The sequence below is a fragment of the Zeus faber genome (genome assembly GCF_960531495.2).
Source record: "Zeus faber genome assembly, chromosome: 1".
In the NCBI taxonomy this organism is placed as follows: Eukaryota; Metazoa; Chordata; class Actinopteri; order Zeiformes; family Zeidae; genus Zeus; species Zeus faber.
The window spans coordinates 18,019,345-18,046,128 of record NC_137193.1 but is presented as its reverse complement, the minus strand read 5'-3'; the positions used below and the strand labels follow the sequence as shown (position 1 = coordinate 18,046,128).

The following is a 26,784-nucleotide window of genomic DNA, read 5'->3' as shown; positions in this document are numbered from 1 at the left end:
TAGAGCGTACTGCGGTTCTGAAATAACAAAACCCCTTTTTGTCTAAACAGTGGGGAGAGGGAGAGAGGGAGCAAGAGCGTGTGCGCCAGGGAGCGAACCAGGCAGATCCCGACAGCCCCAGCATACCCCCCACCTCCTCGATAGGCTCTCAGCCGCTCCCACCGCCCGCCCCGGGACGTTTGCTCTCTCCACCAGACAGGATATAATGCTTTCCACATGTGCGAAAGCAGCAATGAGGAGGGTGGAGTGGGTTGGGGTGGTGGGGTGTGGATGGTTGGAGGAGGGGGGCGGTTAGGGATGGGTGGAGGTGAGTAGTTAGAGGATCCCCTTGTACCCACCATTTTGGCGCTGGGTGTAAGGGGAAAAACAAACCAACAACAACAAAAAGAGTCAAGGTTCAAGGATCAAAGCAGGTGATTTTTCAAATGAAAGCATCGTTTGTTTATCTGAAACAGTGATCTGGCGTCCTTGTTACCAACACATGCAAAATCAATCACTGAAAAGTTTGTTTTGCCAGGGTAGAAACTGGGAAAAGCAGAATCCTTTTGTTGTTGTACTTAAAAATCGACAGAGAGCGAGAGAAAACTGGCTTTTGAATTCTGACCATCTGGGGAAAGAGGAGTGTCAAGTAAATGCCGCTAACAAGGTCCAAAAGTTTGTCAAGTCACATCAGCGCCAATCTAATTGGTCTCAAAAAATGTGAAAATGGAGGCATTCATATCTCAGATTGCCGAATGCAACTTGAGATATGCAGTTCGACGGGCGGACGGAGGTGCCAACGCTGGATGGTTTGCATGTGCACTGGAAAGGGTCAGAGGAGAAGGGGGGCTAAATACAACACATGCAGGTGTCTACTGCACGCACACACACACACACACACACACACACACACACACACACACACACACACACACACACACACACACACACACACACACACACACACACACACACACACACACACACACACACACACACACACACTTTCATGACTCAGTGCACATCCAAAAATAGGCCAATTTAATCAAGTCAAAGTTAGAGAGCTGTCTTGCCTCGTCATTTTTTCTCTTTCTTCCTTCCTCCGTTTCATTTTTGGATTCAGAGGTGGTTCTTTGATGGTCCCAAAATGGCAGGATTATATTAGGATGAGAGCGTGGAAGGAAGAGAGAAAGAGAGAGAGAGAGAGACTGGAGAAAAGATTTCAGGGAAAAGAAAAGAAGAATGAAAGACAAAAGTCGACAGAAAGAAATACACAAGACTGATATATTGCACAATTGACCAGGAGTGTTCTTCCAACGACCGCACTGTTTATCCGTCTGTCTGGCTTGCAAACCATCCGTCTGTCTCTCCTTCTCTTTCTGTGTCGAGCATATCATGGCGCCTGTCAAAGTGCGGCGTTTAGAGCCTTTAGCCGAACAGAGTTATTAAACGAGCGACGTCCAAACAGCTCCCACTTTCAACCAACCCAAAGACATGCAACAGCAGTTTTTGTTCCAGTAGGGGCACAACGTGACCACCGGAGGCCAGAACAAGTTCCAGGGACGTAAAGTGACTTCAAATATGAGAAAAGGGCAGAGGGATGGATAGAAATAGAAACATAAGCTAAAACTAACGTGCTTAAAGTTGCAGCCTGATGAAAGACCAGGCTCTTCCTAAACGCAGCATTTTCCTGTGTGTGTGTGTGTGTGTGTGTGTGTGTGTGTGTGTGTGTGTGTGTGTGTGTGTGTGTGTGTGTGTGTGTGTGTGTGTGTGTGTGTATGTGTGTGTGTTTGTGTGTGTGTGTGTGTGTGTGTGTGTGTGTTGTCTGTGGGGTGTAGGGTGGCAGCTGGCAGGTCATTAGGTTAGCATGGCCTATACAGAAAAACCCTTTGATGTAAAACCAGTTGAGTCATTAAAAAGGCCCGTGCGGCCCTTCACTAATAATGCATGACTAATTGAAAATAGTGGAGCCTTTAAACCAGAGAATTCAAAGCACCACTGCTGCATGGAAATATGATTAGGCAGTTTATATCTTTAAGCTCGAGGTGAAAGCAAAAACCTTTTAAATGCTGTGTCAAAGGTTTTCATAAAACGGCATGAAAAACAAAAACAAAAAAAAAACACACACACACACGGTGGCGAACTTGCCAGAGCGGCGGTGCATCATGGGAGTAACAACTCGCTGTTAAAGTGGCGCCGAGGTGAAAGCGTTCCAGAGGCAGATCAAAGCCACATACCTGAGCACGTCCGTTGCACTGATGAAATCTTACGGAGGGTAAAAAACAAAACCTCACACACTGGCGTAAATTACCTCAACTGAAGAATGTGAGATAATGAGAAAATTCTGCGCTTTTAACTCAGGCTGATTTTTTATTTTCCTACACTTCAAAACGATCCCGAGCTGTGACTAATCATGTCTCCACGTGGGTTTACAGCTAATTATGACTGACAGCGGTGCAGCTAGACTGGTATGCACATGCAGAACGTGGACCAAACCCATAGGAAGAGTGTGTGCCGAGCTCATCACGCCCATCTCTAATGAGTAAAATCTTTGAGGACAATGCAAGTAGCGTTGGCCCGGGTTTCTGAGGGAAGCAAGAAGAATAATACAATTCTAAGAAGCCCTAATGCGACGCACGCTTGATCAACAAGAATGTTTGGCATTTAACAACCCAGCAAGATCCCATTAATAAGGGGTAATGTTTCAGCTGGTATCACTAGGAAAATCTTTCAACCATGGCTTTACACAAACACAACAGGAGTGGAAAAACATTCCTTAGCTATAGTCGGGTACTAAGAACTAAACGATAAAATGTATTCACCACAATAGTGGTGAATAAGCCGCTAGTTTTTGCCTCCGCCATGGAAACTATTCAAATGTCTCGAACTTCATAGGGAGCACCATCACTGGACGTAGACAGACAGGTCAAAGAGAAAACAAGAGAAAGGGAGAAATGGAAAGACGAAAAATGGCTTTTAACTCAATATGTGGGAATTAGTTCAGAAAATAGTCTCTTCATAAAATGAGTGAACAGCACATTCAACTGTTAAAAATTGGGAGTTGGGAGTGGAAATAAACCCAGCAATGGGAAGTAGAAGGGAACAAAAGTTTTAGTTGGCAATAAATGCAGAATGAGTAGGGATACAGAGTAATATTTCAAACTCAGATAAAGAAAAACAGCAGTTTAGATTTAATGCAAAGCAGCAGAGCTGGAGAGCGTCGCCATTCAGGTGTGGCATGTTGATAATAAATATACAACTTGTTTGTCATTTTCCAAATTCTGCAATGGGCCAAGTGCCAACTATGCCAAGAAAGAGGAGGAACCACATACTTAGAAAAGGGGGAAGACAGAGAGGGAAGATAAAGAAGATGAAGAGGGAGAGATAGAATCTATAGAGAGAGATAGACTAAAGATAGAATCTGGGATGAGGTGTTCTGGGTGGTCGACCTCATTCTCATCCTCAGGTTTCCGTGCATGACGTGAGATCATGTCTGGTCGAGGCCATAAGGACCCATCATAGACGTGGATTTGTTATGCTTCATGTCCTCTCCGGGCACTTACATGAAGCCATTAAGAGAGACACGAGCCAGGGCAAAGGCACCGTATGATACAAGCTTCATTTTGCCAAGCCTGCCAATGCTCAGCCTGGTGACCCTTGCTGGCACAGCCGCAGCTCCAAGAGGAAAAAAAAAGTTCCTTGAAAACTTAAATTCAACGGGAATCCAAGTGGCTCAGAAAAAAAAGATACAGGTAGTGAGTGAAAACTTCCCTTTCTGTTTATTGGGTATAGCCCATTCGCCATTTAATTTTCTGGCCACGCTTCAAATAAACAACTGAAAGCGAGCGTAGCAGTTCCTGGCGCAGTGTGAGGCCGCAGTCTCTTGGTGAAGTCTTCTCAGATGGCCTCGTCTGACTTTTGAAGGGGAAGCTCAAATTTATGCTGCAAGAGAAGTTTGTTGTTGGGAACAAACTACGTCACATTTGTGCACATTCAAACTCACATTTACATAATTCAAAGATCCCTGGCTAGAGCCAAGTTTTTTTTTTTGTCTCAACAACCTGACGATCGATCATCAAATAGAATGGATAAGCTGGTTTTCGCGATCCTCATATGAACAGTTTGTCTAATGCACGAGCGCAGGACAAGCAACCAGATGTTAGGCTCCATATGAATAGGCGTGTGTCGAATTTCTTGTTGGATACATGGGATGTAACCAATGTATCCCAGTCTGACAAAACCGTTCTTATTTCACTTGGAATATTTCGTGCAAAATGTTTCTCTAACAACACTCCCATATGTTGTCAGCTGCTTCGGGAATATTGCGATATTTGCCATACACCATATGCAATGTTTTCAGTTTCTACCACCCCCCCCCATCCATCCCTCCGTCCGTCCGTCCGTCCGTCCATCCGTCCGTCCGTCCGTCCGTCCGTCCGTCCGTCCTTGGTACCACGGGAAGTGACCGACAGAGCAGCAGGGCACACGTAGAGGAAGTGTGTGGACGTTTGCGCACAACAGCGAGGACGCAGATGGAGGATTTGGACGTGGTGGCGTGGTCCGGTGATTAAGTTGTGGCTCCAGGTTATGACTTACATTACTAAATTCTCTGTCTTTTGTTTTTAATGTTTTTTGAATAACTGTTGCGAATTGTGACACTTCGACCGCGAGCCTTACACATCAACCAGTGAACATGCCACATCCTGCGTTTCTCACACTAAGAATCCTAAAACAAGTAAAATTCCTTTTGTTTATTTAATTCAACGCATACATTTCCTCACTCGCGCGTTGCTTGGTGCCCGTCACTGTTCACGTGGTGAATGGGAGATGCTTTCGCACGTTACCTAGACAGCCACGTGCAACTTCCTAGTTGGCGTGGCATAAAAAGCGTTCTCCGCAATCCGGCATTATAGGCTCACCGAGCTGTGAGGAAAACCTCTGATATACATCGCCACATATAAACATCATCAGTTGTATGCATACTACTTTCAAGATTAGATAAAACCACCTCCCTTCAAACACATTGAGAAAGATCTATCCTAAGCCCCAATAAAAAAATCAAAGTAGACAAAAGCGAAAGAATGCTCCATACATAAACAGAGATTCCTGTGAACGGCGATGTTTGCGCTTGCAAATCATAAAGTAGCAGGCTATAGCTGGCATTAGTCTGGATGATGAAGTGCCCGCAGGATTTGCGTTGGCTAGTCAGTGTGCGAAGGGAGAGGAACAGGGCACTGTGGCAAGGAAGGAAAACACCAGCCCAACGCTTGGGTAAATTTAGAAAATACACACTGTCTAACACACACACACACACACACACACACACACACACACACACACACACACACACACACACACACACACACACACACACACACACACACACACACACACACACACACACACACACACACACACTCTTATACAAACACACACTCTGACAGAGATGACAGTTACGAAAAATAAAAAATAAATAAATAAATTTGACTACACCCAAAGATCAATTTGGAGACATGCACATTGAAGCCCTTTGTCGGTAATTCTCTGTGCGCGCGCGCATTTTCACGCACAACCATCTCTAGGGTGTATAAAGAACGAAAAAGAGAAAATATCCAGTGAGCAGCAGTTGAGTGGATGAAAATGCCTGAGTTCTCCTCTGACCAGTCAGAGGTCAGAGGAGAATGGGCAGACTGGTTCGAGATGATAGAAAGGCAACAGTAACTTAAATAACCACTCGTTACAACCAAGGTATGCAGAAAACCATCTCTGAACGCACAACACGTCGAACCTTGAAGCAGATGGGCTACAGCAGCAGAAGACCACACAGAGTGCCGCTCCTGTCAGCTAAGAACAGGAAACTGAGGCTACAATTCGCACAGGCTCACCAAAAATGGACAATAGGAGACTGGAAAAACGTTGCCAGTCTGATGAGTCTCGGTTTCAGCTGCGACATTAAGATGGTAGGGTCAGAATTTGGCGTTAAACAACATGAAAGCATGGATCAACGGTTCAGGCTGATGGTGGTGGTGTAATGGTGTGGGGGATATTTTCTTGGCACATTTTGGGCCCCTTAGTATCAATTGAGCATGGTTTAAACGCCACAGCATACCTGAGTATTGTTGCTGACCATGTCCATCCCATCCTGTCACAAAGCTCAAACCATCTCAAACTGGTTTCTTGAACATGATAATGAGTTCACTGTACTCCAATGGCCTCCACAGTCACCAGATCTCAATCCAATAGAGCACCTTTGGGATGTGGTGGAACCAGAGATTCGCATCATGGACATGCAGCCGACAAATCTGCAGCAGCTGTGTGATGCTATCATGTCAATATGGACCAAAATCTTTGAGGAATGTTTCCAACACCTTGTTGAATCTATGCCACGAAGAATTAGGTGGCCGGTGAGTGTATATGCTTTTAATCATTAGTTTTTTTTGTTAGGGACAATGTCAATTGAACAGTAAATGAGTTAGGCTCATTTAGGCCCAGAGTTGGGCTAATCGCCCAAAAGGGGGGAGACGGACACACACACACACACACACACACACACACACACACACACACACACACACACAGTGAGATAAAAAAGTTTATGAGTTGCGGCCCTGGCCTGTGGCAGGAAGCCCACAATGCCATGGTACACACAAAACCCTGTGCACATCACTCGACAAATACACAACTTTTACACTGTGCCTTGATTGAAAATGTACTTCCTAATATTTTTTTTTGTGGCGGAAAGAAAACCTTCGCTGTGCTTTGAAGACGGCTAAGCTGAGGATAAGACAAACTGAGACTGGAGGAAGAAAAAGAATGAAGAAAGTTTAAAGAAAAATTGAGGGGAAAACGGCAGAAAGCATCGGAACAAGCGAGAAAGGGTGAGGGAAGGAAGTCGGAAAAGTAAATTAACTTTCCTGTTTTTGAGGGGGGGGGAGACAAAGAGTGAAAAGGGGTCTATATAGATGATATCTCAATGAACTCAAAGCTATATTGTCATCAACAATGACAGTTTAGAAGGGGAAAAAAAACAACAACTTTGGGCCAAACCTAGTGGCGCTGAACACTGCTGGAGGGAGGCTGTGCGCACCAGAGGAAGGCACAAAAATGGCTGACGGCACTGTCCCCTAAAAATCCCTGATCCCAGAGACACCTGTGCCTGGGAAGGGTAACGTTGATATGCATTGCAGGACTGAATTTCAAGGCTGGGGTATGTTTGCAGTCGCCTCCCGCTCCCAAAACAAGTGCCACCCAGGGGCCCTTGAACAGAGTACTTGACGCAGAGTATGTGCTGTGAAACACAGACATATCAGTATTTACTGCAACACTAAGTATTTACGGCAGTAATGCCTTGACTGTCGGAGTAATCGATGGAATCGGCAGAAGTGGTGGTCTCTAGGAAAGTGGAAGCTCAGGAAGGGCAAATTGTGCTTTCAGTTTTAATAACGATGCAGAATGTGCATAATGTAAATCTCTCAAAAATGGACATAAACACACAATCTGCCTGTCTCCAAACTCATCATGCAAGAGGTGGAAGGCCCATGAGTACATCAGTGGAATACGAAGTGTTTTCCAAACATCATATCCTATTCAGATTTATGAGTTGATCGTAGTTGTGTGAGATATATATATGCTTTTAATCATTCGTTTATTTGTTCGGGACAATGTCAATTAAACAGTAAATGGGCCAGAGTTAGGCTATTTGCCCAAAAGGCACCACGCGCGCGCGCACCCACACACACACACACTTTGAGGGAGAAGCCGGGTTTGGCAGGTGGGCGAAGCAAACGAGGCTCCCCATAGCCATCCCAAAGCTTCTGGTGTGCAAATTATGAGCAGATTTGCTGGTGTGAATGAGAGAGCAATGGGGAGAGATAGGAGGGAGAAGAAAGGGAAATGTGGAGAGAGAGCGAGAGAGAGAGCTGAGACTTAAAATATATATATAGCTTCCCCCCCCCCAAGGCAGCAAGCCAGGGTTTCCATTGTGATCTGTGCGGGAGACACATCACAGCTCTGCTCCTGAAGGAAACCTTCAGCCATATGGGTTCACCGCCATACAGCGCTCTGCCCAAACTCCTGGACTGGGACCTCATTAGAAACATAAACACTCGCATTACTCTTACGTGGGCGCAGGAACCACACACACAGAAACCCACCCACCTGCATATTCATATACACACACACACACACACACCAAACACAGGTGTCCAGAAAGGAGACCAACATACAATATGTGGGTGAACACACACATAGTTAGGCTCAATATTAGACTTAGCAGAGAACTGTGTCAAACTCTTTCACATCCTAGTTGACCTCACTTTTCCACACATCTGTTGTTCACACCCCGCTAGAGACAGGAGTCCTGGAAATAGGCCAAGTCTATTCTGCATGCATGCACACACATACACACATACATACATACATACATACATATATATATATATATATATATATATATATGATGTTAGCCAATTAATGCACACGGAGAAAGCTGATTTACTTCTAACGTTTTCCCTAACAGCTGTAGACTGCGTTCTTCTGTCCATGGCGGAAGAGCCTTATCATTTCGGCTTCCCTCCAATCTGAGGACATAGGTAGCATGTTAAGGCACGCTTATTGTGCTAGCTTGTTAATGCGACAGCCCAGCCCTTACATGTCAATATGGAGGAACTTAAAACAGTATTGCAGCGATGCACCGCCTCAATGGAATCTTTAGCTGGAGCCACCTTCTTTTTTTATTTTTTTTATTCCCATGTGGCAGAATTTAATTATAACAACATTTTAGTGAAAAGCTGTGTGTGTGTGTGGGGGGGATGTCTCACTTTCACTAGCTATGAGATCCCTGCAGCACCAGCAGCAGCCCTGGCTGGCTAGCACGGCTGATTGACAAACAAAGAGCTATGCTGGCATAGGACCAGCCAGCCACTAGATTGGCAGTGTAGAGAGCTTCTGGGAAGTAGAAGAAAAAAACCCCAAAAAAACAGGAAAAAAAAAAAACACCATGTGGGCTTCCTGGACGAAGAAGAATCTAGACTGCTACAAAGACCTGCTATCAACAAGACCGGCCAGCGGACGACACCACCAGCTCAACACTCTATTCGCCAACGGCGCCAGACTGGATGAGCACAATGTCCATTTAGGAGACGTCGGTTCCCCTAGGCGCCATCTTGGTAACTCCCCCTGGAAAGTACAGTAGGTTGGCCACCAACATGACAGGGCTATCCGATTGAATATGGGGACTCTGGGGTCATCTCAATTCCATCATGAATAAGGCATTTCCCATTTCAGAACAAAATCACAGCACAAACAGTCAGTTTGTATTGAACCGTTATTTGCAACCATCCAGCTTTTGCACTGTGATCTCAATACATTGGGCAGCCAAATTAAAAAGAAAACTAGGAAACCACCAAACTAGGAGCAGGATATCATGGAGCCACTAAATGACATGGGGACAAAGGACAAATCTTCAGACTGGGCCAATAAAAGTCAAGGACAACTATTTAAAGTAAAGTGGACACACAACGGGAGCAATGTTTGAGCATGGGACTCAGGCAGAGGCCTTGTGATGATTATTTCAACTAGTATTAGGCTCGGCTATTGCGGCAAAAGCCTATATGGATCGCGTCCAGTGTAATTGGAACAGAAGGTTTTGTGAACAACATCGGTATCAAAGATTTCCATGGAGCTAATGCCATGGACACACGACATGACTTAAATCAAATCGCTGTTCTGTTCACGCACTGTTCACTGTACACAACATTCTGTCTTGTGATGGGGAATCTTGCAGTCTTGTGGTTTGCACACTACATGACTGATCCGCGACAGGGGTCACACATTACAAGATCTTTCACCGGGAGGAATTCCTGACAGAGTCTGTCAGGTCTCCAAACTACGTTTTGTCACGAAAACACAAGTGAGAAGTGACACCAGAAACAACGAGATACCATGCGTGGGTCAGGATTATTTATTTATTTTTATTCGATTATTGATCACTGTTAAAAAAAAAAAAAAAAAAAAAAAGAAGCAGAATTTAAATATGAAATTATTATTATTAAAATGTAAAATGTTGTGTGTTTCTGGCTGCTGCTCTGGTGGTCTCCCGTCTCTTCATCTCTGCTTCTCGACTCCTCCCCTCCCCTTTGACCCCTTGTCTGCTGTCATTGGCTATAGCTCGTTACATCACTCCCAAGTCAAGCCCAAAACGACCAGATATTAAACCTGCTTGATGTCCCTCTGGCGTCTGTGAGCCGGTGTCGGCGAACGCTCGGTGAGCAGTCGGATCCCGTTGTGAGCAGTTCGCAGCGCACGCTCATCGCTCACGTGAGCGCGCTATGATTTGCCTCTGATCTGGGGCTTTCCCCGGCGATCTCCAAAAGCCTGTCGGCGAGTGGAAAATCAGGCCAGAATCATGTAGTCTGAACTCGACATTAGGACACGCTGTACTGTTGAGCGCTTAGATATGAAAGTCGGTCTACAGTGTAAATCACACTGGTTCATAGGTAAAGGTTAGCTAATAAAAAGTACCAATGAAAGTACCAGAATATCTGACCGTGACTATCATGGATTAAAAAGAATTTGACCAACGCTGGTAAAAGAAATAAAAAATAAAAAATGACCTCAATCCAGATGCCGATTTTTATTTTATTATTTTTTTTTTTTTGGACAGACACTTTCTGCTTTACGAGCGGGACAAATGAGTTTTGTTCCACAGACAGCCGGGCTAAAGTCGACATACAGACGTGAGGAGCTGTCCGTTGTAATGTTAAACACACGGGGCCCCGTTTGGCTCTCCTGGATGCCGGTCTTCCATTACTCGGTGAGTCCGTGTGGATTAAATGCGCCGGGCGTTTGGCAGGCTCTCAGACACCTCGGCCTTGGAGACACTGATAGCTAAACACAGCTGCAGTCGCTCGATCTGCGCTGCTATAAGAGTGTTTGCCTGTGTGTAGGTGTGTGTGTGTGTGTGTGTGTGTGTGCGTGAGTACTTGTGTGTATTTGAAAACAAGCTGTGTATAGATGCCTGAATTTATGTTAACCTGTGGGGTTGCGAGCCTGTGAGAATGTATAGTAGTAGTAGAAAAAAATGTAAAAAATAGACTGGGTGTTTGAGAGATGGGTTGTATGTAAGACAGGGTTTAATGCGGATGTTTTCATTTTATGAACATTTGTGGCTTTAATGTCTTCTGTCTGTTTCTATGGCTATACTCGTGGCTTTGTGCGTGTGTGTCTTTCCTTCTCCATGTTCCGTTCTTCCACCCAGTGTCCTACTAGACATACACTGACAATATTTCCCTCCCACTATCTTCTCTACACATACCTTCTTTCATCTCGTGGAACCACCTTGTGCTACAGAGGCGGACACAGAGGGTTCAGAGTTCAAATCATCATCTCCGGTCACTTCCTGACTTATCTCTGCAGGGCGGCGGAGCGACGGCAGGACAAAAGGCACAGCGGGCCCATTTCACATACCAGCACCCATGGACACAATGAGACAAGACAGATGGGAGCTACGCTAGGGAGGCAAAAAGCCGTGGAGGAGATGTAGAATCAGAGAAGAGAAAGATGGGAGACAACGGTTAAGGTGTATAAACCTGCCTCCACTCATAAACATTTTATTATATGAGTGCTAAGGTCAGGTTCTGTTGAGTCTGCATCAGACACATTTTTACCCACGTGTCTCCTGGTGAAAAAGTTTTACGTTACAACCGGCCGAGAAAATTAAAAAGGATAAGTGCTCGGATTCTGTTTCCGGACCAATTGCATTCACTAATGGCTGTGAATGAGCAAGTAAACGGCAGGAAGGACTATGTTCATTTTTCGGTTGAGGAAAGCAGACGCATCTGAGAAAATATCACAGGTCTGCTATGGATCTTAATGTTGTTTGATTCCTCGAACACTGAAAACAAATTTGTACTTCTCAAAAAAGCTAATTTGCCTGCATTTGGCCATAGGGATTCAACATGCGTGTTCCATTAAGTATTTTGATTGGGTAATGCGTAGCACCTTCACTAGCCTTTATTTGCACAAAAAACAAACTTTTTTTTATGAAATGCCTTTTCTACGACTGTCTTCTAATCACCTCCTGCAGTGGGAATCCTTGGATCCTTTGGGGAACAAAACTCCGTTAGAAGCACAGAGACGGTCCCCGAGGACAGAGTTTTAATCAATCAATCTTTCAACCACCAACATCTGTAAACATTCACGCTTGGCTGCTGCTTTCATTCCAACTGGCAATATTCTCAATAGTCCGGACCAAGAGTTGCTTGATGAAAATCCATTAGAGTTGGAAAAAGTCAATAGTTCTAGGCTGAGAGGCAACAATCATTTCTGAAACAAATTTAACCACAGAAGTTGACTTAAAAAAAAAAAAATGTAAATTAAAACAGCAACTGCCTGGTGTAACAGCAACCGGTGACATCTAGATCCCAATCATGTAACGCTGCGGCTGCTGTAGCCACATTTTGTTGTGTCACATTAAGCTTTTTGTGGGTCATGGGTTTGTTCCTTTGAGGCATTTACGGCTTTCCGTAATCACAATAACCATAATAACTACCATCTGATAGGTATTGTTTCGCAGTGTTTTTCCAAAAAACACAACATGGGTTTTATTTGCCTCGTGTTTTTGTCCAGCAAAAACCACTGCAACAAATTCAGCATTTGGTTGCAATCATCACAAAACACTCGTTAATTACTTTAAACAGCAACTTGAGGTAAAATTGATTTGGGCTCAATTGTACATTACTAAAAAACATAAAAATAAGGTGTGCCGAGGGCAGGTCTCACTTTATTTGTGCATTAGATCAGACTGAAGTTTCAGAGTGACTGGGGAGGCAGCAGTAATTAGTAACTGAGACGGCCTCTACAACCCCATGACCCGAGAGTGTGAGGGGGCAGGAGGGTGTGAAGACTAATGAAGAGGAATTTGATCTCCAAGCATCAGAGAGCAGGATACAAACTGTTCTGACAGCCATTGCGATCTGTGTGAATGAGCTTGAGAAGAACAGACATGCTTGAGAACAGGCCAAGTCTGCTGTTGTATAGATCATCTTCATTGAAAAGGTAACGCCAAGATCAAATCATAAAACCCTTAAATATCGAATATAATAATAATAATAATAATAATAATTAGAAATACCTCCAGACCATAAACAAATATAGAAATATAAATATTTCTCAACAACTGAGGAGTTGTTTTTTTCCCCATCCCAGAATGGCGACACAGTGTAATCCCTTTGCTTTTCACTTGCGGTGAAACCCACTGCGATCTTTCACCTCACAGTTGGAGTCGCTCTCCTCATCGAAAATGCAAAGCTTCCACTGCAGGCCTGTGTGTGTGTGTGTGTGTGTGTGTGTGTGTGTGTGTGTGTGTGTGTGTGTGTGTGTGTGTGTGTGTGTGTGTGGGGGGGGGGGGGGGGGGGTTGCGATAGATTACAAACCCTATTGTCCCCGGATGGAGTGTTCACTGGTTCTCCTTCTACCCTTTAGTCCGCCCCCCAAATAAGTTTTTGCCCACCCACTTTCGTCCCTACTCTCCCTACTCTCCCTGCCCCCTTTTCACTTCTCTTTTGAGGGAGAGTTCATTTTAGGCTTGTTCTCTGTGCTGAGTGGAGGGGCGAGCTTACCATAGTGGCATGGGAGGGGGGTCGCTTGGCTGAGAAACAAGGATTTGCACACACAGAAAAATGCAAAAGCCTGGACGGCTATGAAATATCCTCTTCTCTATCTGTTTTTTTTTGTGGGGAAGCATTGGGGGGGGGGGGGGTCTGGGGCGGCGGGGGGGGGGGGGGGGGGGGGCGAGAGAGACCTAATGAATGAAGACAACAAAAAGAGAACAAACAGGAGGGAAAAAAACAAGAGGTATGTAAGGAAAGCAAGTGAGAGTGAGACGATGAGGACGGCCAGTTAATTACTTCTGCTGTTTAATGGATGGAGGGGAGAGTTAGCAAAACCCTCACTGGGTAGCAGGACGGATTAGCTGCTCCCCTTTACCCTGTGCTCAGCGGATAAGATTAGCACTAGATCATTGAGAGGAAGCAGAAATACCATATAATCTTCAATGGAAGGACATGGGAGTAGGGCCCAAAAAACACCTGAGCCATACATCCGTTAGACACTTCAAATGCATCACTGAACAACGGATTTAGAGGATTTTCGCTTTTAAAAATGCTTTTGTTATTAAGTTGGCACAAAGTTTTCCTTTAAAGTGAAAATCCGTAAGATCGTCTATGATTGGTGGGTGATCCTAAGTCGACACAATTGCACAGTTGCTCCTATAACACAGCTTCATAATAAAAGATTTTTCCCAAACACACATCTTATTTTTCTTTGTTTATATTTACAATAAAGTACAGACATTTTGTCTGAGTATTGTATGTTGTTTTATATTCACAGTTAAAAACAGAAGCAGTGAAACCTTCAGAATTTCTGTAAAATACGATGCTTCCTCTCCATAAAAACATTATTTAAGCTTTTATTCTGTTGCTGGAGACCGTCCTATGTGTTCCAAAGTAGAACCCAAATAAGATGATTCAGATACTCTATTGCAACAAAAATATTTTTTACAATAAAACCCAACATAAAGCAAACACACACTACAAATTGCCTCGATGTTTAACTTAGTCCAAACAGATAAAGCTAGCAAGTTGTAATTTTCCAGACCTCTTGTGTTTTGCTGTATTATTGTGTACTATACTGCTATCTAGCAGTATAGTGTAGAAGAGAAAATGTTATATATATATATATATATATATATATATATATATATATATATATATATATATATATATATATATATATATATATATATATATGGTCCTTATTACAGGACGGCATCTAAGGAGCAAGTCAGAACCAGACACAAAAGAGTGAAAGGAAGAATGAGTGTTTGCAAAACCAGAAACATAAAAAAATAAATAAATAATAAAAAGAAAAAGGGGGGCAACACACAGAGGCATCTGTTAAACCACTAACATTCTGGTGGAGACCATACACAAAAATGGGCCCTACTTAAGTGGGGAAATGTGTGAGAGGCATCAAAAGGCAGTCAGATAAATGATTTAGCTGAATCTGCCCCCACTGATTTAAGCCACAACAGCTGGTAGAAAAGGAGAGAACATCAGAACTCACCACAGTCCCAAAGCCACCAAGAGACAGTCAGCCAGACTGTATTTAGTCTGGTAAAAAGCAGGAACCAGATTTGATAGAAATTAATACGCCGCTGTCTGAAATAAAATCCCCTTAAACACACATACATTCCTCTTTCAAGATACTTGTTGGATTAGGGCCAGATGGATTTGTATAAAAAACATAAAGAATCTGACTTGGACTCTTTAAACCCTGGTGTTAAATCCGGCCCACAGTTCACCGCTTCCCTTAAGGTCTGATTATGCCCGACTCCAAATGAAATAAATCTGAAAACCGTTCAGACATACCTTGGCCAGTCAAACAGAGTAGCTACATTTGAGTAGTGATTCAAATGCAATTGTGCTGTCTTCATGGGATGTATTTTGCACGTAAAAGCATCTCACAAATGGGCAAAAATTTGCTGCTCCGGAGTAACTGATGGGCATCATTTTCTAAGAGAGACACTGAAGAGCGCATTGTCATAAAATGCTGTATCTTTCTCAGAAGGTTTCAGCCTGAGAGCAACATTGTATATTTGGCTTCAGCTGACAATGCAAAGATTTTAAGTGTGTGTGTGCATGTCTGTGATGGACACTGGAGAGTGAGACACTGGGGTGTAGAGGCGGGCTGATTCATGGGGAGCCCTAAGCGACTCTTAAGCTGGAGCCGAGCCAAAACACACACAAGGAGCCCCACATCTAATGAAATCGTGGACCGAGCAGTGGCCTCGCTGATGCACTGGACATGGGAGATAGGGGGAACATGTTTTGGAAAGCAGAGCTGTTTCCATGGGGTTCTGGGAGAAGCCAGACATATTTAAAGATTGATATGCACCCCTGCCCCCCTCCCAGTCTATGAACGGTGTGAATGTAGCTACTGCACCCTGCTGCTTTAGGCAGGAAAAATATCTTCAAAATATTACCATTTTTACTCAAAAAAAAAATAAACAACAGGTCCTAGTGTGTTGAAACAGTCATTATACCACCTAGTCATTTAAACAAGTCAAAATTTAAGAAAATCCAGAATTTTTAATTACTTATGACTGCATACTGATATCTTTGAACACAAAACCGAAAAAACTGTTTGTGTGAGAAATCGTGAAGGGAAATGGGGGGGGGGCGCAAATTCTCAATAACAGCCTGGAAAGAAAGAGGGGAAAAAAAACATTTTAGATGGAAAGAGAACACAGGAGAAGAGGTCACAGCTCAGCCAAAGAGGACTCATAAACCGGCGAGGCACAGAGGAGATTTACGGTCAGACAGGAGAGCAGAAGATCTGCAATAAACGTGCAATGTATAAGAGTCAGGATAATGCGAAGCACCTGTGGCACAGATAACTCAAACTTCCCACACAGCCAATAGCAACGGGAAGACAAAGAGGGCAAAACTTCAGCGTCACTTGGGAGGAGGTTGGTGGTGTGGTGGGGGTTCAGGCTCAGTCAGTAGAAGTTCAAACCTCTAATGAATAGGAGCAGCAGCAGTGTTTTGTGGTGCCTTGAGAAACACGGGGGCTGCTAGAGGAAGGTAGCACTGACAATAGACGCGGTGGTCTATGGAATGACCATTGCTGAAGTGGAATGACCATTGCTGAAGCACACACACACACACACACACACACACACACACGCACACACACACACTCTCTAAAGTGAGGCTATACCTCTTAGCAATCACGACAATGTGCAGAAAATTGCTTTCATAGGAAACAATAATTTTACCTTTGCAAAGGACATCAAACATTTCATCCTCAAATAGCGCCATTATTTATTCTGTTCAGCAAGAAACATTACCAACGCCCGTGACTCACCATTTCACCTCTATTCAACAAAACATCAACCTCCAAATTGAGCCGCCTAAAGTCACAGGAATATTCCATTAAAAAAAAATGGAGTTCACAACTAGGTGTATAGCGTGCACACATCTAGCAGCGGATGCATATACGGTTAGCAGCAGAGGCAATTAAAGAGGCCATGACAGAAGCGGAAAACGAGAGGAAAACTAAGAGAGAGAGGGGAGGAAACAAAGGGCTTTTCCACATAAAGCTCCTGGTAATCGCAGTGTATGAGCGCACGGCCATGGAGGGAATGCAAAGCGGCACGGAGGCTTTGAAGCCGGGCTGCAGAGATCCTAGCAGGAATTCTGATGTCCGTCTGCACACATCTGTAAGCCCACGCTCCCCTCTGCCTCCCTGCAATCCCACCACAACAGAGCGGGAGCACGAGCAACCGAGAGGAGGCGAGAAGAACAGATGAATGTAAAAGATGACAAGGTAATACAAAGAAAATACCTTGGCAGAGTTGCAGTATACTTGCAGAAAAGAAGTGAAACTATGAAGAGGAGTAAAAAAGTGTGACAGACGTGAAGAACGGGGCGAACCAAAAACGTCTAGGCGAAGGGAAAGAAAACACCCGAGCGAAGAGTGGGACACACTGATAGCCTCTCAAATAGTGTTACACTTGGACCGAACCCAACCCAGAAAAATCACTGCCTAATGATGGGGCCACGGCTGCCTCAATTTTATCCTTCCTGTACAAGCCCCCAACACCCCCATCTTCCAATCCACCAGACACACATCAATCTATCAATTATTACTTACTATCAATACTCAATTAAAAGAGCGGGAAGCTGAACAAGCCGGCAAAACAAACCAAAGTTTTCCCCTCTAGCCCCCTTCCTCTGGTTACTGGGACTTCAACCACTTCTCAAAACAACAGAACGATGGCTAGGGATTCCATTAAAGAAACCTGAATGCATTACCTCTGTAAATAATCTGCCAATTTCAGGGGCAGTGTAATTGGGGGTTGGATTTGTTTTCCCGGATGATAAGTGATCTTTCTCTGACTACACAGGGTTTTACTGCTAGTCTGCTAAGTGAAACCTTAAGGTGTGTCCAAATTTTCAAGAAATCATGGCCCTAATGTTCCTAAAACTGTGTTGTGTTGAGCCCGAAAATGTGTTAAATGCTTAGAAATAGTGGCCGCACTCCATGACAATTGTTCCACCTGGTTCTTGCTTAACTGGAACAATTCCAAGAAAAAATTTGTTACATCTTGATAATAGGTTATAGGGTTGGTTGCCTTCTAAAACCACAGCGATGTCCTAATTATAAGCAGAATAACAATTTTGGATATTGTGTTTACCGGATCAAATGCACATTTGTGAAATGGTGCATTTAATATTAACAGAGAAGGAACTGCTTAGAATTGTCCATTAACTTGAATAACGTGTATTAGAAAGGAACTGCATGAACAGTATGAAACCTAAAATGCACTCAAATGAACATCCCAGTGAGAAACATACATTCACTTCAAAGGAGTGAATCAAAAACACCCATACTTAAAAGTTGACCGACTCATCGAGAGAGCTGGCACAGATTTTAGCCTGCGAAGCACAGGCAAAGTCTGAGTTGGCCTCAAATTACACATCTGCCAGATAATGAGAATTGGGCTGCACGGGGGGAAAATATGACACCCAAAATGGAGATGATATGGTGGCTGCTTTGTTACCCCAAGAGTTCATTCTGTATTTGGGGAGAGGGGAAAGCCGCCCAATATCATTGCGTAAAAAGAAAAACATCCGCCCTTCTTGTATACGGAGCGAAGGAGTCTGCAGTTCCATTTACACACCTGCAAAATTACTCTCTGGCCGCTTTCAAGCACCAGCACAGGTGTCGACACTGCCAGCGCGGCGGGCAGATTCCTGCCTGTGTTTTCTTGGGCAAACCAGACTGTTTTGACTGGATGGACGTCCTGCTTTTGGAGGAATCTGGTTTGTCCCATTCATGGCAATTTATTAGTGCTTCAATCAAATCCAAATTAGCTTAAACGAAACCAAACCGAACCTTCTATTTTAAATTAGTTTCAACCAAACCGAACCATGAGAGTTTTATAAAATAACCTGACGGTCAACCCAATAATGATGGCTGAGTCCCCTCCAAGATGGAATTTTAATGCGGAATGGGGTCTGTCGCAAATAGAGCACATATAATCTGAAATTTCGAACCAAAATGCCAAGACATAACTATTTTAGTTGAGCCTTGGAAAGGGTTACAGAGGACTAGAAAGAACAAGGACGGAAACGACAGCAACAGAAGTTATTTTCTCACGTATGTTGGTGAGAAGCGTGCGAATCACAGTGACAGGGAGAGAGAGAGAGAGAGAAATGCACAAAAATTAATGAGAGCTGCAACGTCAAAAGAAAGAGAGCGAGCCACAGAGCCTCGCTCGGAGGGATGGTGACCGCTGACAAACCGAGATCCGGGTGAGATCAGAGGCGGCCCTCAAAAGCCGTCTCCCGGAGCTGGGATGAAGGAAACGCAGTGTGGAAGAGGAGAAGATGAAACACCATTTGGGGCCGGGGCCCCCTGCCGCCTCGCCTCTGTGTTCAGCCTCTGTGAGCCCCCGTGCCTCTGAAGTGCTAAAGCCCCTACCCCACCCTCACATTACGCCAGCCCTGCACCGCCTGCCATTTGGTGGCTCTTTAGCAGATCTGCTTAGAAGGACCACAATGGTTTGTAACCACTGTAAAATAACTTTTTACACATAGTGTAGTAAGTTTTTTGAGTTGATTTGTATGTATAAATCCACTGCGAAAACAGGTGATATATAAAGGGGAATTTTCACAGGAAATAGAGAGGTTCTACAAACGTACACATAGCTACTTCACTTATCACTTATCGTCAAAAACAATAGTTATGTGCCAACACAATAATTTATACAATTTAATAGTTGGTTGGTGCTGCTCTAGGGCGTAGATCCAAGGCCAGAAGCCAAATGAGCTGCACTTTCTAAGGATTTTAGTGGCTGATGCATGAGGACGTACTAAACTGAGAACAATTTGGTTTGTTATTGAAATGTGGGGCACTGAAAGTGCCGTGTGAAGTTCAAAGAACCCTCCCCCACATTCACACACCTCCAAAACAGAATTCAAGAATGCAACAGATAGCCTGTTTGAAATGATTAAAAACACAATCAGGAGGCACTCGTGATTTTAAGAGTAAAAAATGTGCATGACCTAGAACAGCGATTCTCAACCTTTTTGATATGGAGGACCTTCAATTTTATAAGCATTAGGCCACAGACCCCATTTGATAAGAGTCAGATTAAGATTTATTCTGAGAGGTATTTTTTTTATCGTCAGATTTGATTAATTAATCGAAATTTCCATGTCGGGCATTCCGAGTAATATAGTAGTCAAGAGAGATGAGAGTGAGACTGATCAAGACCATTCTCTAATGGCAATGGCGTCTTGTTAATGGAATGGAGGGTAAAGTTGGGACCGAATCGTTTCGCTGGGGACACCCTGGAAGCTCTCGAAGGGCCCACGGGGGGGGGTCCCCGGTCCGCAGCTTGAGAAGCACTGGACCGCGTATCGCGAAAACTTCCCGGTTCGGAGCGTAGAACGTGACATTTTGGAGGAACTGCGGTGAGACTAACACATGAAAAATACAAAACCAGTGTTCAATTCTAGTGTGTGTGTGTGTGTGTGTGTGTGTGTGTGTGTGTGTGTGTGTTCTCTCTGCATTTATATCGATGGGGCTTTTTATACAGTTGTACCTTCGTCTTATGCCCATTCGGTTTGATGTGATTTCCACCATGTTCCTTTTTATGCCACTTTTTTGTTTGTAAAGAACTTCATAACCGTGTGTCCCCCCCCCCCTGCATTTTATAGATAGGTCTTTTTTTGTACTTTCATCTTTTGTCGGTTTATTTTTATTTTCTTCCCGTAGCCCTTTTAAAAAAAAAACCAATTTGTCCGGCTGGTAGCTCGTAAGACTGCGTTTAAAAAAAAAAAGAACTCTATAAATAAAGCTCCCACTAACTTTGTTTGTTATTGGTGTGCGAGGAATGAAAACCAACAAAACAGTAAGAGATTAATATATACACACACACGCAGATATATTCACACATATACACACAGACACAGACACATATACATATATATATATATATATATATATATATATATATATAAATTCTCTGCGTTTTACCTGCATGGTAAACACCCCCAGCTCCTGCGAGGACAGCTTCTTCATCTGTTCGGCTAAAACTTGAGCCTCCTCCAGGATCGAGAACTCCGTGTCGGCTCCGCAATTTCCACCGGGACCGAGCACCGCGCACGCCGCCACGAAGCTCCAGAGAGCCACCGCTATGCCCCGGTGCGGCCCGAGCCCCGCGCCGGGACGAGGAAACGACACCCGGCGTCCGTCCCCGACCCGCCCCGCCATGACGGTCCGGCCAGGCTGGATGAGCAGAAGAAAGGGGGGGGGGGGGGGGAACTTCCAGAGGAAAACTATTTTTTTTTTTCTTTTCTTTTAATTTATTTTTATTTTTATTTTTTACAACTTCACCCCCCGGAGTAAAAAAAAAAAAAAGAGGTGTCCTTTATCCCCCGGTGGGAATCTCCCTCGACTCGGAGCGGTGTTTTATTTGCTGGAAATTCCTGAAAAACAACATAAATCCAGCGGTGTAGGGCGGAGCGGAAGGCTTGGGTTCGCTCTCCCGGTAAAGTAGAGAGTGTGTGTGAGTGTGTGTGAGCCGGATCACAATGGGGGGACAAAGTGGGCGGGGCGGGGTAGTGACGTCACGGGGTGTGGAGTTGAAATGAAACTTGGGCGGGGGGAGGGGGGGGGGACACTAGTACGAAATAAATCCAAATAACCTTAAAAAGCGAGTCTTGTTTGTGATGTGCGTGAGGTTGTGACACGCAATTACTGTCGTAGAAATGAAAGTGCCCGTCGACTTTCCCGCTCAAGTACAAGTGTATGTTCTCGCTCTCAAATGCAGTTAGTAAACGTTAATATTGAACGTGACGTTCTAAAGGTAAACGTGCCCGGTTACAACTGAGTCTATGACACAGCGTTCTGTCTACACGCGCGCACACACACACACACATATGCACACGTACACACGCACACGCACATATGCACACATGCACCCACACACTCATATAGCCTATATACAGGATATATACTCATACTAAAATATATACTTGTCGATCCCAATAATAAGTAAATAACTGATCTGTAGCGTGTGTGTGTGTGTGTGTATATATATCACCCACATTAATATTAGAAAGGAGGAAAAAATAAATACATAAAAAGGGGAGAGATTGATTCATTGATTGATTGATTGATTGGGGTTAAGCAATTTGATAATAGTCTGTCATCGTTTCCACGTCCATCAATTCCACACGTCTACATCACAGATCACAGATGGATTCTTTTTACTTTGGATATGAACCAATTTGATTATCAATTTCATCATGTCCACAGACCATTAAAAAATCCCAGTTGCATTCAGCCAAAATAAGACCTTGCATTCGTATAAAGCACTTAAAGGTGACCTTGGCTTGTGGAGCAGGCTTTGCTATCATATAGGTTTGCTGGCACTGTGCTATCCAGCGCAGATAAGCGCTAAATTCAACTGTCTGAAGGAGCTATCTGGAGCTTTCTCATCCTGTCTAAAAAGCCAAAAGCCATGGGTTCCTGTGAGGTGCCACCATTATCCTGGCCACGGGACGGGATCATGGAGAAGCTGAATCCTGCTTTCCGCTTCCCCAGACCCAAAGCCAAAGGCCTCATCACCGGGTCTCCCCAGAAACATCTTCAAAAGCTCGGTCCACAGTTTCCCAAGAGACCCTCTGTCACATCAGGGGGAGTAGCACAGTAGTCTATGTAGGGGGCGTTTTAGCGTTTGTGTGAATTATACATAGTCTATATGTAGTCAAGTCAAGCCAAGTCACACATTATTTATAAAACGCATTTCATACCAGGGCAACACAATGCGCTTTACAAAGAAATACAAAAAAGAAAGAGAGAGCGGAGTTGTCAGCCGGTCATTACAAAAGAATGCCCCTGAAACAACAGCAACAACAAAAGCAACAACAAAAGCAACAATAAAAGCGACTCCAACTACAGTGGCAGCAACAGCAACAGCAACAGCAGCAAAAACAGCAACAGCACCAACAACAGCAGCAGCAGCAGCCACAAAAACAGCAACAACGGCAGCAGCAACGTAGACAGCAACACCCACAAAGACGGCACAGGAACAGGAAGAGGGAGCTCTCATTGGAACCGGAAAAGTCACTCAGGTTAGAGATGGTTAAGTCGAGGTATAAGGTTAGAGATGGTTAAGTTTAGGTATAAGGTGAGAGATGGTTACGTTTAGGTATAAGGTTAGAGATGGTTAAGTTTTGGTATAAGGTTAGAGATGGTTAAGTTTTGGTATAAGGTTGGAGATGGTTAAGTTTAGGTATAAGGTTAGAGATGTTTAAGTTTAGATATAAGGTTAGAGATGGTTACGTTTAGGTATAAGGTTAGAGATGTTTAAGTTTAGATATAAGGTTAGAGATGGTTACGTTTAGGTATAAGGTTAGAGATGTTTAAGTTTAGATATAAGGTTGGAGATGGTTAAGTTTAGGTATAAGGTTAGAGATGTTTAAGTTTAGATATAAGGTTAGAGATGGTTACGTTTAGGTATAAGGTAGGCGAGGGTTAAGTTAAGTATAAGGTTAGCAGCAGCAACCACAACACCAGTTAAAGTACAGTATAAGGTTAGTGGCACCAACAACAACACCAGCAGCAACGACAACACCAGCAGCAACGACGTCACCAGCAGCAACAATAGCAGCAGCAGACAATAGCAGCAACAAAAACAGCAGTAACAGCAGCAGCAACAGTAGCAGCAACAGCAACAGCGCACAAGCGCAGTACCATTATGAAGTTTATATTAAAGTGGTAATCCATGAGATCATCCGTGGCTGGTGGATTTTGTGAATCTTCATCCTTATTGACATTTTACCGACCACAACTATCTACGCTGCTTTATCCAATTCACCTCATCTGCCCTTCACGTCTTTCACATGCACGATATTTGCATTCTTGCCGGGACCCCGCCACCAAACAATGGAAACTGCATATAGAGGAGCACATGCATAGCACAAATATATGGACCGGCTATTTCTTATAAAGTGTAAGACAAAATACAGTATCAAATATTCGATTTGTTTCACAAAAGAATCACATGGATTTCCACTTTAACAACACAAATCCCCCCCATTCATATAAGCAAGGCCTCTGTTAATTCACGCAAACATGAGTAATAACATTTCCTCCGCCCCATGCCCAGAAACATGGGTTATATCAAAAGGTAATAATGAGACACATTTTGAATTTGAGTAAAACTCAGAAAAAAGACAGCAAGGTCAGCGAAGGCATTATCCCTGTTTTTAAAAATAAAAGTTTAGACCATGAGCACCATGTAACCCATGTACCACTCCTCTCTCAAATCCAACGTTCTTCGCACCGGCCATTCTCCTTCCCACCCTGCCTTTTTTTTTTCTTCCTTTTTTGAACACCACCCTCAATGTGAAGTGGGAGCGGGTCTGCATCGGTGAGTTTGGTGGCTACGCAGCGTTGGCAGCGGGACGGTCCGCTGTGACCAGGAGGTTCTGACTGAAGTCACTATGCTGCTGAATGCAACATCTGTTTGTGTCCTTGGCTGGAGACGCCGTAAGATGTTTTCATGGCCGGGAGACGCTTTTAGACACTTCCAAACACCAGGTTGTTTGAAGAGCGGTCCACACGGAGCACGCGCCGCGCATTCATTATCAGCTTCCGGAGAAAACTCCCCAGCGTTTAATGAGGGTCAATCTATTTCCACTCCTTCATGTTCAGAAGGTGAAAGGAAGAAATGCAAGTTCCTCAACAATTCTAAGGCCCTCAACGTAACAACCAGGGTGGAATTGACCCCGACTCAAACCTGGCCGTCCTCCCGTTTCTTCCCTCCTCCACTCTGCCCTCCTTCCCTCCTTTCTCCGCGTGTGTGTATGTGTTTCCTCGAGGCCACAGGGGAGGCTGGGTGACCTCATCAGGGCTCTGGTGTCAGCGCGGGAAGTGTTTATGACTCTGGAGAATTTCTTTAAAACATAATCAACTCTCTCTCTCTCTCTCTCTCTGTCTCTCTCCCCACACACACACACACACACACACACACACACGTGTTTCTGCCTGGCGGGAGGAGTCGCTCAGGGCCACAGCGGTGTGACAACGAGCCTAGGGTCAGAAAGAGATTCGTAACAAGCCACAGATTCCTTCACGCCGGCCACAGTCAGTGAAACAGGAGTGTTGTATTTAAAGTGGTAATCCGTATGATTACTTTGTAAAAAAAAATAAAAAATAAATAAATAAAAAATCCCATATTTGATATTGTTCTTTAGCTGGCACATAATGCATGTGCTCCTCTATATGTTGCTGTCATTGCTGGTGGCGGGGTCCGGAATGCAAAAATAGGGCATGATCGGAAATCGATCGATAAAGGATTCTAAATATCTGCTTGGTGAAGCAATCTAATTCAACGCCTTTAGATGTACAGTAAGATACAAACAAAGTTCTTCTCCCTCTCTCCCTTCCTACCTCTCACTCACATACTTGCACGCACATTAAATGTGAGAGTTTGGTAACATCTACTGTATGTACATGCCTTAACGATCAGTCATAAGCCCTCACATTTACAAGTCACGTCACACCTCAGATCAGCAGGTATGCAGAGGACATTCCTTTATCCGCTGACTGTCGGCTTTAAAAGCACAGCGGGGGCATTCAAGCAGTTTGACTTGGTATCGCTGATTCGCCACCGATTATTGTTTGGCCGTGTTTATCTGTTGGATCACTTTCTGACAGCAGCTTAGCCATAATACCCCGCGTCTGTCTGTAAAATAACTTATCCTGCCTGGTTGACTGACTCCCTGGCTGATTGGCATATCTCTGTGGACAGAGTTTCCCGGTTTATTGAGAGAAAAATACTTCATTAAACACGAAAGCAAGGAGGGGTCCCGGTTAACAGCGACAGGAGGATTTGTCTGACTGGGTTTTCTTATTTGCATAATTTTAATTACAGCTTTGTCCCACGATGCCACCTGGTTAGGGAAGATAAAGGAGTACAGCGAAAAAAGGGAGCGAGTGAGGCTGATTAGTCCAGGTTCCAGGCTCGGCAAATATATTAAATGAGACCTAAAGAGGGCCCAAATGAGGCCCAATTTAAACTAGAACAAAGTTGCAAAGCTGTGGCTCTCTACATCTGCCTTCAAAGGGAGCTCTGGCACAGAGACGTTCCTTTGACATGTAAACAGGTGGAACTGGCTCAGAGTCGCATTTTGAACGTCACCTCTGAAAGCGGCGAACTGGGTTTCAATTCAAAGCAAAGTATTTCAAGCCAAATCCAGCTGCGAATGCAGGGTTTGCCCATTAGGACAAGAAAATGTAAGGTTTCTGTGAGAAACCTTGCGTGGGTGTAAAAATGGGGAAAAAAAAAAAAAAAAAGTGGCTTGTTTTTATGGCGACAAACATTCTGTGTCTGGTAAAACAAAGACTGGAACCGAAGGAAAAAATATCTGCTTATGTTTAACTTTCCGCGGCACGTATTTCTGTGGGGGTTTTCTTGAAGGAGAGCTCACAGAATCAGATTCCGCCGCTCAGGCGACCATTAAAAATGAGCTTTCTTCACCTGTGTAGATAAACCTGAAAGGAGCCAATTTCCCACCTTCCGTAGATGCGTGCGGTGGAGTGCTGCAGCGGAGACGCCGCTACGCTCTCACAGATACACCACTTTTCCTCCTTCAAAATAACATGTTAATGTATTATAATGCTGGAGAGGCATAGCACGCAAATTCAGAGATGACAGGTGCG

General features: G+C 44.1%; 1 protein-coding gene across 2 annotated transcripts in view; it reads right to left on the bottom strand.

Annotated features, from left to right (window-relative positions):
* cachd1 (cache domain containing 1) overlaps window positions 1-21,521 on the bottom strand; it is a gene marked incomplete at its 3' end in the record, with an annotated part of 87,505 nt that extends 65,984 nt beyond the window's left edge. For both annotated transcript variants that reach the window (XM_080016689.1, XM_080016690.1), the window contains exon 1: window positions 21,088-21,521. In XM_080016689.1, coding sequence (XP_079872815.1) covers window positions 21,088-21,324 — 237 coding nt within the window. In that variant the 5' untranslated portion in view covers window positions 21,325-21,521. The remainder of the gene's footprint in view (window positions 1-21,087) is intronic.
* Window positions 21,522-26,784: the final 5,263 nt, after the last annotated feature.